The following is a 15,273-nucleotide window of genomic DNA, read 5'->3' as shown; positions in this document are numbered from 1 at the left end:
CAAGCTAGGATAAATACCATTCTTCTTGCTTACCTTCACTTCTTTAGCTTTGTTGTTGAACTTTAAGAAGTGTTAATGGCTTAAGTCACTGGCACTAGGCATGGGAGAAGGTTTGCCTTCCAAAAGAGTTTGAGAGTTTGGGAATTATTAATCTACACATCCATGTTGAGGCTAGGATCCACCAATAAGCTACTTTCCGCTAAGCAGTTTGTGGGAATGGGTGCTAGCTTCAAAATCACCTTTCTTTCAAGGTAGGATAGCTGTCATCAATACCATTCTTCTTGCCTACCTTCACTTTTTCGCTTTGTTGTTGAACTTAAAAAGTATTAATGGCTTAAGTCACTAGCACTAGTGGTTGGCATGGGAGAAGGTTTACCTTCCAAAAGAGTTTGGGAGTTTGGAAGTTTGGGAATTATTAATCTACACATCCATGCTAAGGCCAGGATAGCCACAATGTTCGCAAAGTGCATTAAAAAAAAGAGGTCGGTCCATCACGATTAAGGAGATGTTGAGTAGAGCGTCTGCAGCCATGGGAAATAGAAAGGTGGGTGGACAATCTTTTTTCTTTTGCTCCTTTGAAGTGTAAAATAGTCCCCTTTGTTTTCTTCCTCATTGTGGTAGCTAGAAATCTATGTTGGGGACCCTAGAGTGGGGAATGGCTCCACTAGGGTCACTAGGAATTATTTGTTATCTTACCACACTTGGTGGTCTCATGCTTTTAATCCTCCCCTTGCCAATCTAGATCCAAAAGCTGGCAAGAGGCTAAATAATAAAGGGTTATCTCACTTATTTGATCTTTGGAATGGGCCGGCCTCTACTTGGGTGAGGGATAAACATCAATATGTATAATGTTTGGGGTTGCCAGGGTTGATAGAGAATTGACGGTCACCATTCGAGCGTGAATACAACATCTTCCAATCTACCTTAGTGAATGTTGGATCCTGGTTCTCAACTTAGTCGAGGACAACCCCCTTGTTGAGGCCTCAATCTATCATGCATTGGTCAAAACTGTGCTGAATGTCAAAGCATGCTAACAAAAGAATGGAATCTGAGCTGGGACCCAACCATTTGGTAGAGAAAGTGGAAGGATTAAATCCTAATAATCTAAAAAAATTAATAGACTAGATAAACCTACACAAAGATAAAAAAACACACTTTGGCAGAGGCGAACGACATTTGATGGATCTGCCGACTTCTTAGGCCTAAGTAGTAAGGAATAAAACATGGTCAAGGCTCCCATCTCATAGTAAGCGCTGTATCTGCAGGTTTTAGGGTATGCAGATCATGTTTGCGTTACTTCTCTGTTGGTGAAGGTATCCTGCTAGAACCCTAACCAGTGCATGTGTGCATCCATGGCTCCGGCAATGAACAGAAGAAGCTCTTCTTTCCACCTTTTACCACGGGACAGCCCTGGTGATGGCGAGCTTCTCCCCTCTCCGACCGACGATAAGAGCTTAGCAGGAGATGGTCATCGCAGGCGTCGCAGGAACAGGAACAAGAAGAGAAACCTGTATCATGTTGAGCTAGGGTTAGGGCCATGTTTGTTAGCAGGGGGGGCATTTGATGGAGGAGCCAGGTCTGCAGTTTCTACTCCGGGAGGATTCATGGATTCTGATGATCATAGGTCTCGCACTCTACAGTGGGACATGATGGCTTCTGGTTCAAACAGTTGTGTTTCAACGGATTTGGCTGCATGTAGATCACAGTTTTCCAATTGCTCTTTGCCATCCCCTTCTCACAATGTGGAGGAGCTTGTTAATGGCACACATGTTGCATATAATGGCATGCCAAAAGTGGATTCGAAGGGACAAATGCAAGCCTCCAGCATTGCATGCAATCCCGATTCCACTTCTAATGGAGTCTTGGTGTACACTTATGTGAAGGATGCAATTTCTGGCCAGCATTCAATGGAGGAAAGGCATGGTAGGGAGAATTCTTGCCACCCTAATTCCACTTTTTTGGTTCAGGCATTGACAAAAAAGGATAAAGAGTGTGATGATCTAGCTATGGTGGAAAGACAACAAGGCCAAAGTGGAAGCGTGGAGACTACCTCAGCTGAGTCCGGGGTTTCTGAAGGTGCTGATCATTCTTCTCCAGCATTCTCTAAGATTCATCCAAGTTCGAGCTGCAGTGCTGATGATGGACATGTATCCAGCACTTTCAAATCAATCAAGGAAGACCTGGTGTCATCAGGTAGTTGTTTCTCTTCCTTTTCTGGAAACTGTAAAGATTTTCTTTTACAAAATAGTTTCGTAGCTGAGAAGGAACACAGTTTAGAGCTTTATTATTGACTCTCTGCCCTTTGTGTTCAGGTGTAATTTCAGAAGTGGAAGTTTTCGTGGATGATGGCAGCGCTTCTTGGTCAAGTCAGTTGTCCAGAGCAGAGCTGAGACAGCGTACCACACATAGTTTGGCTAAAGATTCTTTGCAATCTGTAAGCCATTATGAAGTTGAAGCTCATCTTCAGAACAAGGAAAATCAAGCTTCAAGTGCAACTGTTTCTGAATGTGGCACAAGGGATGAGAGTAGAGATAGTCATGGAGCTGGCCATTATCATCAAACTCCAGACAAGCTCACTCATGTTCAAGTCATGCATGCAGAAACCCCTCAGCTTCTGGACTGGGAGCAGCTGATGTCAGCTAACTCTTTGTGTGAGCAGCTAACTGTTCTTGTGAGTTTTCATGCAATACAGTAAATTTTATTAGGATACAATGCTTTTTATGAATGCAAGTGTGCAGGTGCAGACGAGAGGGAGGAAAAAAGAGAATTTGTAACAGTTTTTCCCATGAAAAGATCCTGCATTATTCATGAAAGAAAGAAATCCACCGAAGCGGACTAGAAAGCAGCTCTCAAGTGGAGCAATATGTACAAACCTTGAATGAGGTGCAACAAAAAAAATAAGAGGGGGGACTCGCTCTCCAGCTGGCCGCTCTCGGAGGGAGTCCATCTTTTTTTTTTTGGGGGGGGGGGGGGGGGGTAGCGAAGACACACTAGGGCCTGTAATCCCATGATGGGTGCTCCGGGGCCATGGTGAGAAATGGGTGCCATGATGGGTGCTCCGGGCCATGGCGAGAAATGGGCTCCGTTTCCATGCGTGGAGGAAAGCTGCATACCTCTGTTGCATTCTGTCAGAGTCACTAATGAGGCGGCGCTCCCATCTCCCTCAAAGAGAGTGTATGATTTCTGTCCAAATGTGCCGGACGGTCTCTGGGCGGGCGAGCTGGGGGAAAAGAGAACGGTCAATAGCCTCGCAACATTTGGCATGCCACATATGCCAAGCGGAGATGTTAATGAAGAGCTCCCAACGCTGGTATACCCGGTTCTTTGGGGGCGAGTGGGATGCTGGTACGGTTGAAGCTGAGATGGTTGTGATCGGAAAGTGTGAGAGCCTAAGGGCAAGGCCAGGGTCATGCCCCTCATAGTGTAGCGCCTTCTGTGCCTTAGTCACCTAGGGCCAGTGTCTGCCATGCGAAGAAGAGGAGGGTGCTGGCCTCTGAAGTGAATTGACAGGTGCCTGTGGACAATCCCAAATGCAGCATCTCTCAGACTCTTGGGGGGGGGGGGGGGGGGGGGGGGGCGCTCTCCACACCGATTGCACTGTGGGGGCCGCCTTGCAATAGATAATTATGTATTGACTGCAAGTTGCAGGGTGCTCATCATCCCACACCTAGTAGTGAAGCTCCATAACTTCCTTCATTGTCTTCCACAAAACACAACACATCTACATAATGATAAGTTCACAGTGAAATAAACCTAATGCTAATGTCCACACACTTGGCTAGTTGGGCACGACCGTTATTATCCACACTATAGTCACAAGAAACGTTTCGAGGTTTTTGAGGTTTTGTTTCGAAAGGTTTCATCCCTCAGCCTCAAGGTTTTGAGGTTTTGAAAAAATCTATATTTTTTTATTAATTATAAATAATAAAAAACATGTAAAAGCCACCTTAAAACATAGTATGATGATGAAAAAAATCCTCTAGGTTTTGAGGTTTCTAGACAAAGGAGGAGTTGCACATGGACATGATTTTCCCTTGCTGCTGCCTATTGGCAAGTTCTAGGGGCGTGTTTGGACCAAGAGGGCAACGTTTTGTGCACTGGGATAGTGGGCAGCTAGGTGCCCCTAGTCCGGAGAGGTGTGGACAATTTGGGCACATCTTGTTATGGTCATGTTCTTGCGCAAAATCCCTGTTCACACCTTGGTTGCGTTCAGTGTGTGAAACATTGATCAGGACTGGTGAAGGGACCAAATGGTGACACTCCATGCATGTCAAATACCGCTAGGGGGACATTATGCTGCGAGTAAAAGGCTAACCACTCTTGATTTGGTGGAGAGGCTAAGGGAGCTTGCTAATCCAATGGGCTCAAGTGTGTCCACCCATGGACCCCAGACAAGCGTTCTTGTTGTAAAGGAAGGAGGGGGGGGGCTCTTGGAAGTGGAGCCAAGTGCCCATTGTTTGGGTTGGCACTCAGCATAGGCGGCTCCATGCTATGTGTGAACAGGCTCTGAGGTAGTGACAAGAGGGGAGGCAAGTAAAGCATTCCACAAGAGAGGTTGGCGAAAACGACACTCCTTGCACAAAGGTTGCTTCTTGAAGAGGGAGGGACGAAAGGCCCCCCAGGCTCGAAAGAGGCTCGCAACAAACTTGTCTCTAAAAGAATGGCCAAGCTTGCGAAGTGTTGTAGGGAAGGTCCACCTGATGTCAGGTAGCCACTGTACTAGCCCACATGTTCAATAGAGCCCTTTGTGAAGGATTTCCACTCTCTTGGTCCACTAACACCATCACTCCTATCCTCAAAGCGGGAGATCCACTTGATCCTAATAATTACAGGCCACACATTGGCCAAACTCTATGGATCAATGCTAGAGGCGGAGCTCAGTTCATTTGCAGAGAGAGAGGGATGCTGAGCCTTAGGACAGGCAAGCTTTCGGAGGAGCTACTCTACCCTTGACCACATCTTCACCCTCCATGCCATCATCAAGGTGGGTAGAGCATGACATTAGTTGCTTTGTGGATTTCCGCAAAGCTTTTGATACTGTACCCCGAGCCCGCCCCCTACACCGTCCATAGGAGATAGGAGTCCCATTTGACATGGTTTGGAGCATCATTGCCCTCTATGAGTCCATCACCGAACGAGTTAGAGCCCGAGGAGGTACATCGTAGGAGATTTCCAGCACTATTGGGGTGAAACAAGGCTGCCCTCTATCACCCACTCTTTTTGTCCTCTACATTGATGAGATCTCGAGCTTCATTTATGGATTAGGCGGGGCTGGTCCCACAGTGGCAGACATATTGATCCCCATACTACTTTATGCAGATGACCTTGTCGTCCCCCCTGAGATTGAGCCGAGGGGCTTCAAAGACAATTGGTTTTACCAAGGTTAACATAGAGGTCCTACTAAGTGCAAATGGTCTTCAATACCACATGCCCCTTCACATCCAGATTGAGCTTCACGTACAGACGGGATCCTGTGGAGATCGTCTCATCCTATGTCTACCTTGGTGTCACTTTCAGTGGCCCACGCTTCACCATGCTTCTCGCAGCACATACCAGAGTGACACGGGGATATGTAGCCTTGAGCTTACTTGAGCGGCAGTGCTTCCAGGCACATTTTCAGGAGCCCATGACACGAAGGGTTGGCTTTTTGACACCCTCGTCACACTAGTCTTGATGTATGGAGTAGCCTTTTGAGGCTAGATTCCTCCGATGAGGATTAGTAGCAAGTTGAGAGGCCCCAGGTCATGATGTTCTTTTGTATGATCCGCATCAAACCATTTGTCCCACACCAGATTATCCAGGCAGAGTTTGCTGCAACCCCGATGGTAGTGGATGCACTCTTCTAGATAGTCACATACCTCCATCGCATTAGTCACATGGATCCCCATAGGTACTCGAGGCTTGCCCTGGAGTTCTTGAGACAGCTAGCACTTGAGGGCCATTTTGGAATATGTTATGCCTTAGTTTCCACTTGGTTCTTAGTATACGGGCTCCGCATGGACCGCGTACCACCCCTTCACTACAATCTCGACGCCCCTTTTCTCCGGCTCTCTCATGAGGACACCAACGGGTTATCCAATTAGATCTTCTCAGCCTCTACACCCATTGCACACGAATCACACCTTTGGAGCTCCCAACAAAGATGCACTTCTACAAAGATCACTTCCTCACGCTCACTGAGGATGGATTCATCCAGCAGCCGGGCTGCTTGAGCGTTCACATGTCCCATGCCATGTGGATTGCGATTGGCCAGATACGGGTTTCATCCCACCACCTAAGAGTGGAGAGAGGTAGAGTTGAGTGCGTCTTTAGAGTTGGGGAGCTCATATGGAGACCCAGAGAGGAGAGGATTTGCCGATTATGCCACACAGAGGTGGAGATAGAGGAGCATTACATATGTTGCTGCCCAGTATACTATGAGAACCGTGGGAGGTTTCATTGTCTGTTTCGTGAGGGATTTGGTCTCACTCTCTAGGATCATTGACTTCCTGGACCAGCGTTGCCTTGGCCTCTTCCTGCTTTAGCTCCACAAACACAGGGACACTTTCTTGAGAGATCTTTAGCCCCAGCCACACCCTGATCCCTCCCTTGCCAACTAACCATCACCAGTTTTTTTCGGAACAAGGAGGTACCCATACAGTGGATCTTGTGGACCCACCTCGCCCGAGAGGAGTTACCTCGGACAGGGCCTCCGCATTCCAGCGTGCCCGACACCCCCGCCCCCCTGGACGTCGGCCACGATCCCCTCATCAGTTCCAGATCCAGGACATGTTCCACTACCATCGAGCTACCTTTCCACGTGACGTAGCTAAGGGAGACCTCTCGGCCATACTCATCAGCCCCATGCTTGATATTTTGGAGAGTGGTATACCATCTATTGGGAGCTGATGCTCCTTTCATGTTCCATTTTCCTGGTATTCCATGATGAGTTTCCATGGACAGTATTGTATCACCCTAATGAGATAGCTGTGTTTTGTTTCTATTTTATTTTCCATTCCATGATGAGATATGCCATGGACATTATTGTATCACTTTGTTCTCATAGGCCCATTGGGTCTTTAGTAGATGCTTAATCTCTCTCTTTCTCTCTCTCTACTACACACACCACCATGGATATCTTCAAGCCTCCATAGCTGTTGGCTCTGCTAACCCTAAGCCTAATTTTACAGTGGTATTCGAGCAAACAAGCTCCTACGTGCAATATGCGCACAACAAAACCCTAACCCTAGAATTAGGTTTAGCAGGGTTTGTATGGAAGAGCAAGAGAGAATGCCCAAGCCAATTTTGCATATTTACCCTAATTTTTCTCTACTCGGCGGAAATCAGCAAAAAAATCAGAAACCCCCAAATTGAGGTAGAAGACACTTGTGTTGCTTTGATCATATGCCCGAGTTGCTTGGTTTGAAGCCTCTCAAGAAGATCGCACCCTTCAAGTTGAATTGTCACATATATGAAGAGTTGCCACCCTTCGTTGATAAAGTCACGACTTTTGGCCATGTTAATTTTTTTTAAAAGCCAATGCTTATTACATTAAGGCATATAGCCTCACAACATTTAAAAAGACGGGCCTTTATTTTTACGGCTAGGGGCAGCTCCCATGCACACAACAAAAATGCCTAGGGCTATTGATGCCAGCTTTGCAACGGACCAGTGCATAAATGACAAAAAAAACTAGCCTCTATACGTCATTTGGAATTCCGCATGCAGTCAGGCTGCCTGTGCACATCAACGACCTCTATACAAGCAAAAGAAGCATGTGCTTCTTGGCTATCACAAACATGACCAAGCCTCCCTCCCCTTCATGCTTGCTCAATTTAGCCGTGATCTTCCCCTTTGCAGAACAAGTGACGGGCTCCTTCGTGCAAGCCTAATCATTAGCTGGTTCTCACAATAGTTAGCCTGTTTTCATTAAAACACTAGGTGTGCAATCCTTGCTGATTCCCCACGGTACATTGGGTGGTCTAGTGCTGCTCCTCCCTTGATAGCCTTGCCCCGAATTTATTCCACGATGACCTCGACTCGCCCTTCCAATGATGGTTCTCACTAGGGCGCAGCAACGTCTCTAGGAGTTGTAGCAATGCGAGCAGGTTCCATCTCCTACCATGGCGGATAAATCAATTCTTGAAGACGAACTGGTTCTCTCTCAATGGCAACAAGAGATACAAACCCAGATGGCGGCAATGCAAACTCAATTCGAGAAGACTTTGGAGACTCTTACTTCACAGATGCAGATGCAACATATGTAGTCACGTCACTCTCCACTTGCAAGTTTAATGGCTTCAATCCACGCACGTCTTCTGGACACCGACATTATACTCCCATAGGTAAGAGGCCAATGACTTAAAGCTTATTTATCGCCTTTTATAAGCATCTAAAACTAAGAAGCTGGACATTAAACCTTGTTTCAGCCTGTTGGCCTACCTCCTATGGCCAGCCAAGTGCCAACCACTAGGCTCCAATTCACTAGTTGCCATCATTGATCTCCAAGGCGTTGCGAGCAACCTTCTACACCAACCACCAAGTTTAACAGCTTTGATTGGTGCACACGTTCTGGCCACCAAGATTAAGGCATTCGTGATTAATCTTCTACACCAACCTTGTCCGCATTACAAGCAAAGCAGTGTGTTCGAAAGGCAGGTTATTCTTCAACACTTTCAATGGTTTATTCTAGTAAAGAGACGATACTCGACCATAACTCCAAGGGGGTGTTAGAATTTGTGCACCTCAGTGTATTTTTGGGAATACCTATTTATTGGGTATTTTATATTTTTCTTCTATTTTAGCAAGTCGTGGAGTAGTCGGCCAGCTCCCTCACATCACTATAAAAGGGGTCTCCCATTATTCACTTGAGCTAATCCAATCCAAGTACAAGGGCAACACTTCTTGCTGGCTATTGCCATTGCAAAGCTTCATGCTGTTATAAAAGGTGATCTTGTCCACAAGCTCTCTATCTCCTTTGCTCCTTCTCTCTCTTGTTTTGTCTGCGCTTCCGCCTGTGCATACTCCAACATGGTATCAATTGCTTAGGTACCTGGCTGCCTTCTACATTGCGGTTTTGATCCTTCCCTCTGCTGCGTTTCTGGAGTTCACAACAGTGGCTGCGTTTTCTGGAGCTCAAAACAATGGCTGTGTTTTCTGGAGATAAAACAGTTGCTGCATTTTCTGGAGATCAAAACAGTGGCTGTGTTTTCTCATCATAGCTGCGTTTTATTTCTCCTAGAGGCTTCTCACATCTGCATTTTCCTCTTCAGGCTGCCCTGCTCCTGTGCTTGGTTACCAAGCATCAGTTGCAAGCTTCGGTTGGCTGCGTTTTTACTTCTACATGCATTTACAGCAGTTGTGTGAGATCTGAAGGCTGTTTTTACAGCGTGGACTGCAGTGGAAGGTGTTTCTTCGCGTGTGGTGCATCCCGACAAGCGGCAGCAACATCTCTGCTTCTTTCCCGGCTTCCCCTTCCTCCGGTTGGGTGTTTCCGGTGCGTTATGGTGGACTATTTTGCTGCTGTCCAGCCTCTTTCTCTCTCAGATTTGCGAGGGGCTGATTGGTCGTGGTGCCTCGCTTCGTTGGAAAGTGCTCGAGAGGAGTCTTGGTGTGTTGAGATTTGTGTACTTTGTTGCTTTGGATATGGCTCCCCCTTGTACGAACAAGGATGACATGTTGGACGGAACCAACTATGCCCATTGGAAGCTGAATATGTGTATCTGGGTCATCCATAAGGGTTTATGGGAGATTGTTCAGGGCACCGAGAAGAAGCCCGGGCATCCTCAGAACTCGAGGTGGTGGACCCAAGATCAAGAGGATGAATTTCTTGCGGAATTACAAGATTGGGAGAATCGTGATTCAAAGGCGCATTCAGTGCTTGTGCGGACCATTACAAAGGTCTCACCGGCCGTGTAAACTCTTACTAGTGTTCATCAAGTATGGTCCAAATTGGAGGATCTCTTTGCTCGAGATTCATTGATGCGGGCAGTTACTTTGCAAGGGCAACTCTACGGTGTGTTATTTCCTGCTACAGTTCTATGCAGTCATTCCTCATGAAGGCCAAGGTTATCCATGACCAGTTGGCAATGGGTGCTGCTTTGTCCTCTGCTCAGTTGGCTGTACTTATCCTCACCAAGCTTTCCTCGGAGTATGATGTGGTTTCTGGAGCTTTGAGGTGCCAGGTCACAACCACTCAATTGGATTTTGATGACCTTAGCTCTCTTCTCTTGGAAGAAGAGTCCGTCCTTGTTTCTCAAAGTAAGATCAACATGTTTCTTAACAGTTCTGATCAGGCATTGACTTCAATTCAGAAGAAAGGACGGAGTCGTTGCTTCTCATGTGGGAAGAGAGGACATCTGTCCAAGGATTGTTTGTCCAAGAAGAAAGACAAGACCAAGGGCAAGTCTGTATCTCAGAAGAAGGGCAAAGACAAGACACAGGGTAGTGACTCAGATACTTCCAATAACACATCTACGATGGTGTACTTCTCTAGTATACATGCAGTTTCCCCCATGCGCTTCTAGCCAGAGGAGGCTTGTGGGTGGGAGAGGGGGTTGTTAGCAGCTCCATTATCTAGTGCATAGGAACCGTGAGTCAGAGTTTCAAGCATTAAAAATTTGGCAAGACATGGTCATCTTTGGTGTAGCAAAGATGATGGACAGGATCTGACCCTTTGAACCATTGGAGTGCTGGCCGACTGGTCATGAATTCATAGATGTGAATGCGCCTGTCGGCAACTTATGCTCCAACTTCTGGTTCTAATACTCTTTTTCTGGCTGCCCCTTCTGGACTAGCTATTGAGAATGTTCATGGCAATGCTTGCACATGACATCTCCTTTGCTCCGTCTCTCTCTTTTTTTGTCTACGCTTCCGCATGTGCATACTCCAACAAGTGGCGTATGTGGCTCAACCTTTCTTTGCCCTACATTTGGATCTTTTTCTTGCCTAGTTTTGCCTCCTCGATGATGAGTGGATCATCCAAGTGATCTACGTCTTGGTAATTTGCCACCGACGCAATATCTTTTATTGAAGCATGAGAAATTCAATGCCAGTTAATAGAGCTCTTGGATAAAGGGCATATTTGTCCTAGTAAGAGTCCCTTTGGTGCACGAATTCTGCTTGTGAAAAAGAAAGATAAGTCGATTTGACTTTGCATTGATTATCGTGCCTTTAACAAACTCACTACCAATTATAAATATCCTCTCCCTCGGATTGATGAATTATTTGATTAGTTACTTCATGTCAAAGTATTTTCCAAGATTCATAAGTCTGGATGTTGTTAGATCAGTATTTTGTGAAGGTGATGAGCACAAGACCGCCTTCTGCATGAAGTATAGACATTATGAGTACTTGGTCATGCCTTTCGGGTTAACCAAAGCCCGACAACTTTTATGAGTCTCATGAATGACCTTTTCCGATCATTTCTACACAAGTTCGTGATTATTTATCTAGACGATGTTTTAACAAACACGCGGGAAGGTGTTAAGACTTTCCATTTTTGGTTTATGTGTGAGTATCAAGGGTTGTGTGTCCGTGAAAATGAGATGTAATTATCTTGTGTGTGTCAGATTGCTGTGTAAAAGGGTCTTGATGTTATAAAAGGTTCCTTTGTCATGGCATTCCTTGTTTTGGTCAAAGAGGGGGGGGGGGCCGGGGGGGGGAGTCGATGTAGGCTGTCATGTTTCAGTGTGGAGCTCCTTCATCATGTCTTGTTGACCAGAGGTCCGGGTGTTGGCACTAGTAGTGTGCAGTTTGGAGGCCAGCCGAAAATGTCTATTGAAGGTTTCTTTGTTTCATCTTCCCATTTGCTCGGAAGGGCTGTTAGTACCATATTTATGGAAAACACTGTACCTTTCCATAACTTACCACAATCTGCCCGAACTGCTCAAATTAAAACCTTGTAATTATGCTTATAGTTTCATAGCATGCAGCTTGCTTATCTTGCATGTTGTGCATATTTATGAAACCATTCGTCGTCATATATATGTGCATTCACTGAAGTTATAATATTGCTGGCTTAATAGTAGTACCCTAAAGGGATAAAGGAAAAAGTTCTACAGTGTATATTCGAGCATGCAAGGATATCATAAGTACATGCTGGAGCTGAGCAAATTCCTGCCAATGTTGATACACACAGCTTGGTGGTTTCACATTTTTGGATTGAGGATGTAAGGATAGGGGCAAAGGAAGCCTGTAGACAGATATATTGAGAGGTGCTTATTTCGCCATGCAACAGGAGTTATTCACTTATTGAAAATTTGAATTGGGCCAACTAACAGTCTATGATGGCAAAATTATTTAGTACCATTACAGGCGTTTTAGGCTACTGCGCTCCTAGCTGAAAAAAGAATGGAAGACACACATGACCTCTTTTCAAAACAGCAAATATCCAAGGTACAACGTTATATAATGCTGAAAAGTACAATAAAAGGTCTTGTATTGAAGTATGACAACAGCTAAACACAATACTCTTGGAGCAAGTTGGAGAATTCTTGTAGGCTCAGTGGCTCACAGACTACACTGCTTTAGCTGCTACACATGCTCTTACTACTTCTGACAAAAGTGTACAGATGTTGAGGGGACATCCCTTTGTACAGGGTGACTGCCCAGATGTTGTGGCTCACAGACTACACCGCTTTAGCTGCTACAGACATGCTCTCACTGCTTCTGATAAAAGTGTACGGATGCTGCGGGGCAATCCCTTTGTATAGGGTGATTTCCCAGATGTTCCCTCTTGCCCACTAGCTGGTCTGTTGCAGCCGGCAGCACCCGCTGGTGGGTGTGTAGCCTAGCAGCGTGGGTTTGTGACAGGGAAGGGGGAGGTCCTGGGTTCAAATCCCCGCAGGCTCCCGGGTGGCATAAGGGCCATTTGCGGCCATAATTGTACCACCTTTGGGTGGGAGACCAAGCCACCTTCAGGTGGGCACTTAAGTTGTTACAGAAGGATCTACTCAATGGACAGAGATTAGGCAGGCTCATGGGTAGGAACCTTGGCAAGCAGTAGCTACAGGTGACAGAATAGATTCGGCGTGCAGAATGTCGAGCTTCATTCCAATGTAGAATAGTGCTGTCAAGCTGCAAGTCGGTGCAGGCCCCAGGTGCAAATGCCTTGAGATGTGCAGGTGGGGGCAAGCGGGGGGATTTGGCTCAGTATCTGATGATGGAGGGAGGAATGGAGGAACGGTTGGTTAGCCATGCAAAAGTAGCTGTATTTGTGTGTAAACCAGCTTCAAAGTATCACAATATTTCAATCTTTTCAACAGCTTGAATCTTTAGAACATGATGTATGAAAAAAGTAAGCTACAACAGAGTCTAATGCATATCGATACAACTGCTTGTTTGCATATAACCTCTACCTTGGATGAGCATTGTTCTCAGAGTTGGCTGTCTGCACTTTCTGTAAAGAATCATTTGTGAAGATATTACTTACATCTCTCTATTTTGAAAACCAGGTTCTGAGCCTGCAATTACATCCCCATTCGAGTATTTTGTTGGTGAAGTTCTTCGGCCACCGTCGACCTTACAGGAAACACAATCAGCGGAGACTGACAAGAAACGCCAACATGTTTATAACACAATGTTTCATGTCCCATGGAGATGTGAATTGGTAAGCAAACTGAACTCGTGGTCTGCCATTTTGGAAGTTCTAGTTGCTAGACTTTTTCAAGTGCTTAGAAATTTGGGCGATCTTTAACCAGGAGCAAAGATCTCAGAGCAGTGAACCATTGATTTAATTAAATACACAATAAACACGAATGATTAAATACACAATAAACACGAATGATTAAACCAAACAACAATCAACACTGCACCCCCCCCCCTCCCACCCCCACCCCGACCCCCACCCCCTCCCCCCTTTTTCCCCTCCTCCTTTCTTCTTCCCCATAATGTACTGCCAAAAGGAGAAATAGATTTGCACAGGATTGGGGCGATGCAAGATCACCAGTTCACCCAAATACAATTTGACAATGAAAACAAGCTCAAACATTTTGTTGATGTGGAGTCTTCACAGCCCAGGGGCATGAATTCACTTTAGAAACCAATGTTTCTGGAGAGTAAACAAGCACGGATGCAACGACGGCTGTCCGTACGCCTGTACCGACTGCACTTTCCCTGTATTTATCAGGCCAGCCCTGTGTGCAGTTGTGGTGGCAATTGGAAGTACGGGCAGTGGGCAAATGGTAACAACTTGTAGGTACATCAGCAAGGCACTTGTACGGTAGTGGCTGGTCATGGGTTCAGCCAGGCACAAGGTAGGTGCATGAGCTGTAGTATGGATATCATGTGGATGCGAGAGAGGAGAGACCCCAGCTAACAGGTGTTTAGCCCAGCAGTGTGGGCTTGTGATGTGGGGATTGGAGGCCTCAAGTTCAAATCCCTGCAGCAGCCCGTTGGTAGTTGCAATGCCTTTGAGCACGAAGACTAAACTGCCTCTTTGCGGGTACTACATTGCAACTCCATAAGGATCTACTCAAGTGCAAAAATGTCCATGGTATCAGAGCGCCGGTGATCTTCAGTGTTGGATGGTCCCTCCTCTCCCTCTTGCGTTTTTGTGTTTTCAGCAAGGTGGACAGATCTGCGTTTTTTCTTAGCATTGCTGCTGGTCGTCTGCCTCTTCTTCCAGGCGTTTCTTCTCAGCAACCCGTGGTCATCTTGGATCCATAGTCGGTTTGATCTCCTGAGACTTCCTTCTTAGTATTTCATACCCCCCCTTAGTGCTGGTTGCCTGTTTTGTACAGGCTTGCAGCAGCATGTTTGCTGCTTTTTTTCTTCTACAGGTTTCTGATGCTGATTTGCTGATCTGAGGCTTGGGTGTACCTATTTCTTTTGCTTTTCCAGATTCAGCCCTTTCTATTGCCCCGAGTACCTCTGCGTTTTCAGATTTACAGCCATGGTTGCTGCGTTTTTTTGAATTGATTCTTGCTGGTAGCTCCTACCTTCACCTGGGTTTCATCCGTTGGACCCGAAGGTACCTTCTCTTCAACGTTTTTCCTCATAGGAGGTGTGGACACTGGTTGACCTGAATTTTCAGGTTTGTAGCCCTTGTTTGGCTTCGTTTTCTTCTCCAGTGGACACAGATCACTTGCAGAGGGGGTTTCTTATTTGGATTGTGGCTTTGGAGGCAGTTTGGTACTTGAGGAGGATTCTGAATTTCAGATTTCAGTCAGCGTTTTGTAGCGTTTTGCTGATTTTGGAGTATCTATACTTGTGTTTTGTTCCTGGCCTACACGGTTTTCCGGTTTCTTCATGTTCCTTGCCTTTTGTTGGTGGTGGAGTGCTATTTTTTGCTGG

At 46.0% G+C, this 15,273-nt stretch overlaps 1 protein-coding gene across 2 annotated transcripts in view; it reads left to right on the top strand.

Annotated features, from left to right (window-relative positions):
* The first annotated feature begins 1,151 nt into the window (after positions 1–1,151).
* Positions 1,152–15,273, top strand: part of POD1 (POLLEN DEFECTIVE IN GUIDANCE-like protein) — an 83,351-nt gene continuing 69,229 nt past the window's right edge. For both annotated transcript variants that reach the window (XR_015268250.1, XM_086814401.1), the window contains exons 1-3: positions 1,152–2,193; positions 2,313–2,651; positions 13,434–13,588. Coding sequence is in view for 1 of the 2 variants with exons in the window: in XM_086814401.1 (XP_086670527.1) it covers positions 1,341–2,193; positions 2,313–2,651; positions 13,434–13,588 (1,347 nt within the window). In the remaining variant the exon portion in view is untranslated. The remainder of the gene's footprint in view (positions 2,194–2,312; positions 2,652–13,433; positions 13,589–15,273) is intronic.

The sequence above is a fragment of the Cibotium barometz genome, chromosome 20 (genome assembly GCF_041138505.1).
Source record: "Cibotium barometz isolate CiBa-2024 chromosome 20, ASM4113850v1, whole genome shotgun sequence".
NCBI lineage: Eukaryota > Viridiplantae > Streptophyta > Polypodiopsida > Cyatheales > Cibotiaceae > Cibotium > Cibotium barometz.
Note: the sequence above shows the minus strand (reverse complement) of the source record. Positions and strands in the feature narration are given on the sequence as shown.